A 4,071-nucleotide genomic window follows, 5' to 3' on the forward strand; every position below is an offset into this window, starting at 1 on the left:
TGGACAAAATCAGAACGGCAAACAAACAAATATAAATTTAACTGGGCACCAGCAATGCAATGGCGGCAAAAACCGAAAAATTCCCCAAAGTGCGGCCCAATGGGCAGTGGCAGATGAAAAACGCTACCAAAGTACCAATTCCACTCACTCACATCCACATTCCCCATGTCCCAATCCCATCGACCATCTCCACAAACAAAAGCGCTCTGTTTCTGGCAGATGAGCCAAAGTAACGTAAAATTCCCCAATGCCCGAAACTACAAATAGATATTTAATTTTTTGCAATTTCATATACAGTTTTACCCCATTGAGAGCGAAAGTGTGTGGCTGTGGGTGGGCTTGTGTGTTCAGTTGCAGTTCAGATTTGGCCCCACACAAATGACCCAAAAATTTCGTTAAGCGACAAACAAACAGGAATTAATTTTGGTTGCAGCTTAAAGTTAGTCCCTGGGAACACAAACGACAAATTGCAGACAACAATTTTGCCTCTGTCAGCCACATTGAAGTGCCATAGAATAATATTGCAATTAAATCAGGGTTCACCAGGGACTACAAGCATATTATTTATTCCTGTACAAACATTCGATGCACTACATTTTCTTAAGACGATTACATAACTAATACGTCTGTCCAGGCATAAATGATGTTCTTGTAGTCCCTGGTGAACCCTGATTTAAGGTGTGGCCTATTAAGGGCAACGACTTTATTTACCTGATTGATTTGTATGTAGATTTCAAAATATACCCCTTACCCACCGAAACCGCCCCCTTCTATTGTGCTCTTGGTGCAAATAATATTCATATCCCACTTGATTGTACACAGAAGGCTATGTGTACACTCTCAAGTTGACAATATTCTCATATTTCGATCTCCTTTATCAAAATTCGAAATTCCCTGTTATTTCCAGCATCTGCTGCCATGCACAAGACGACCAAATGCAGATGCCACAAAAGCTTCTTAAAGGTATGGCAAATAAAGGTTTCAACTATGTCATAATATTTCTTCATCTCTTTTAAGACCGTTCTCAGCCGTTCCTTTGCTGACTGCAAGGATGGAGGCGGCAAGGGCTTGAAAGCCAGGCTGGCCAAAAAAATTCCCATACAGCGAGAAAAGTTTTTGGGTATCAAGTGCTTGCATGGCAACAAGTCAATTGGCCAGATCACAGTTAACAGCGTTATGGGAGGAATGCGAGGACTGCCGCTCCTGTTTTGCGAGACCTCCAGGTAAGTTTCACTTAAAAAAGTAAGCTATTGACATTTTTCGTAATTGATTATCAATACCTTATACATTATGTTGCATCATCTTTTTTGGGATTCAGATTTTGGTCAAAAATACCCATTTTTTAACGGTTTTTCGATCGAATCTTAGCCAAATCAAGACGTACAGCCAAAAGACCGACAGTTTTGAGCAGCTAACATCCTAAGCTAACCACCCCAATCATTTTAAAGGAAATTTATTTTTTGACCCATTTTTTCATTTTTTGAAAGGGGTTGCATCATATTTTCTTGGGATTCAGATTTTGGTCAAAAATATTTTTTAACGGTTTTTCGATCGTAGCTTAGCCAAATCAAGACGTACATCCAAAAGACCGACAGTTTTGAGCAGCTAACATCCTAAGCTAACAATCCCAATCATTTTAAAGGAAATTTATTTTTTGACCCATTTTTTCATTTTTTGAAAGGGGTTGCATCATATTTTTTTGGGATTCAGATTTTGGTCATAAATACCCATTTTTTAACGGTTTTTCGATCGAATCTTAGCCAAATCAAGACGTACAGCCAAAAGACCGACAGTTTTGAGCAGCTAACATCCTAAGCTAACAATCCCAATCATTTTAAAGGAAATTTATTTTTTGACCCATTTTTTCATTTTTTGAAATGGGTTGCATCATATTTTTTTGGGATTCAGATTTTGGTCAAAAATACCAATTTTTTAACGATTTTTCGATCGAATTTTAGCCAAATCAAGACGTACAGCCAAAAGACCGACAGTTTTGAGCAGCTAACATCCTAAGCTAACAATCCCAATCATTTTAAAGGAAATTTGTTTTTTGACCCAGTTTTTCATTTTTTAGGATTCCGATTTTGGTCAAAAATACCAATTTTTTAGCTACATACACAAAGTTAAAGAAGTTAAAAATGTAGAAAATCAAACAAAAACGAGGTAAAAAACTAAAAACGATCGCATCCTCAACATACAAAAGTTATGATATTAACTTTTGTGAAGAAAGTGTATTATACGATCCACTAAATAAGTACACTTTCTAAATTTTTGTCATTCGGCACGCTGCAATACAAAACGCCTGTGTGGGCAGGAAGCTGTACGATTTTGATTAAGCGCCCCTTCAGCCTTGATGCTATCTTCGGTGAATTGTTGATGACAACCTATTTACTGGCACCGATGAATTGCTGATGACAACCCAGCGGTTTTTTTCAAGAGTCGTAACCCATAATGTTTCATAATTTTCTATAATTTCTATTTTACCAGTCTGGACAAAAACAAGGGTATATACTACCGCGGAATCTTGCTGAAGGATGCGTGTGCCAAGTTGCCGCGGGTGAAGGAAGGCTCCCAGGAGGGCACTCCGGAGGGCTGCTTCTTCCTGCTGACCACCGGGCTGATGCCCAGCAAGGAGGAGGCCGAGGAGGTGACCAATGAGTGGCTAAAACGTGGCACTGTTCCGCGCTACTGCCTGCGGATGGTGGACTCCATGGACAAGCGGGTGCACCCGATGGCCCAGCTGTGCGCCGCCTGCGCCTGCCTCAGTTCTCAGAGCAAGTTCGTCGAAGCCTACAGGAAAGGAGTTAGGAGGGCGGACTACTGGGAGTACGTCTACGAGGATTCTATGAACCTGTGCGCCATGCTGCCCACCGTGGCGGCATCCATCTACAACAATGTTTACCACGACGGGGAGGGTACCCGGGAGATCGACCCGGAGCAGGATTGGTCAGGGAACTTTTGCCGCATGTTGGGACTGCCAGACGAGGACTTCATCGATCTCATGCGTCTGTATATGATCCTGCACGCTGACCACGAAAGCGGCAACGTGTCCGCCCACACCTGCCACCTGGTCGGTTCGGCGCTCAGCGATCCCTTCCTGTCCTTCTCGGCCAGCATGTGCGGCCTAGCTGGCCCACTTCACGGCTTGGCTAACCAGGAGGTACTCGTCTGGCTGACCAAGCTCAGGGAGGCGATTGGCGACGAGCCCACCGACGAAGAGCTGAAGAATTTCATCGACAAAACGCTAAAGGGCGGACAGGTGGGACTTTCTATAGAAGATATATGTAACCCGTTTGTTGGGAATGTCACCAAAAACTACCACAAAATTACAGCTGACTTAATTTTTTCTGTCCGCATGTTAAACTTAAAGTATGTTTGGCATTTTCTAGTTTTAAAACTTACACTTAGTTTAAAATGCGGACAAGAAAATTGCCCTAAACTTCCTTAGGTTTTCTAACCTTCTTTAAGATCAACTTTAGATCCAGAAAACGGGTCTTAGTTTAAGTGATCTTAAGGGCCACTGGTTTTCTTATTAGGGTTTGGATTTAAATCTTTAATCATTTATAATACACTAAATTTCCAATTTCAATTGCAGGTTGTTCCCGGCTATGGACATGCCGTGCTGCGAGACACCGATCCCCGTTTCGTCCTGCAAAACGAGTTTGCCATGAAGCACTGCAAGGATGATCCGGGCGTGAAGTTGGTAACTCGGCTGTGGAAGATCATTCCGGAGGTGCTGAAGAAGCTCAACAAGGTGGCCAATCCGTATCCCAACGTAGACGCCCATTCGGGTGTCCTGCTGCAGCACTACTGCCTAAAGGAACTGCAGTACTACACGGTACTCTTTGGAGTTTCCCGGGCCCTGGGAGTTCTGTCCCAACTGATTTGGTCACGGGCCTTGGGAGCACCCATCGAGAGGCCCAAATCCTTCTCCTCTTCGGAACTTTGCAAATTCATTCAAGAAGCTGACAAAAAGGCCGGAAAGAATAAGAAGTGCTGAGATATAACAGTTGCAGCACGGTTTCGCTCACCAATCTAAACCTATAGAAATATAATTTTAGTAGATAACAA

The 4,071-nt window shown here is 42.7% G+C and overlaps 1 protein-coding gene across 1 annotated transcript; it reads left to right on the forward strand.

Annotated features, from left to right (window-relative positions):
- Positions 1-819: 819 nt before the first annotated feature.
- Positions 820-4,071, forward strand: LOC108019251 (probable citrate synthase 2, mitochondrial). Its single transcript, XM_036817966.3, has 4 exons — positions 820-963; positions 1,018-1,223; positions 2,488-3,259; positions 3,596-4,071. Exons 1-4 carry the CDS (start codon positions 919-921, stop codon positions 3,998-4,000), a joined length of 1,428 nt encoding a protein of 475 aa, XP_036673861.3. The 5' UTR covers positions 820-918; the 3' UTR covers positions 4,001-4,071.

This window comes from Drosophila suzukii, chromosome 3 (assembly GCF_043229965.1).
Source record: "Drosophila suzukii chromosome 3, CBGP_Dsuzu_IsoJpt1.0, whole genome shotgun sequence".
Taxonomy (NCBI): Eukaryota; Metazoa; Arthropoda; class Insecta; order Diptera; family Drosophilidae; genus Drosophila; species Drosophila suzukii.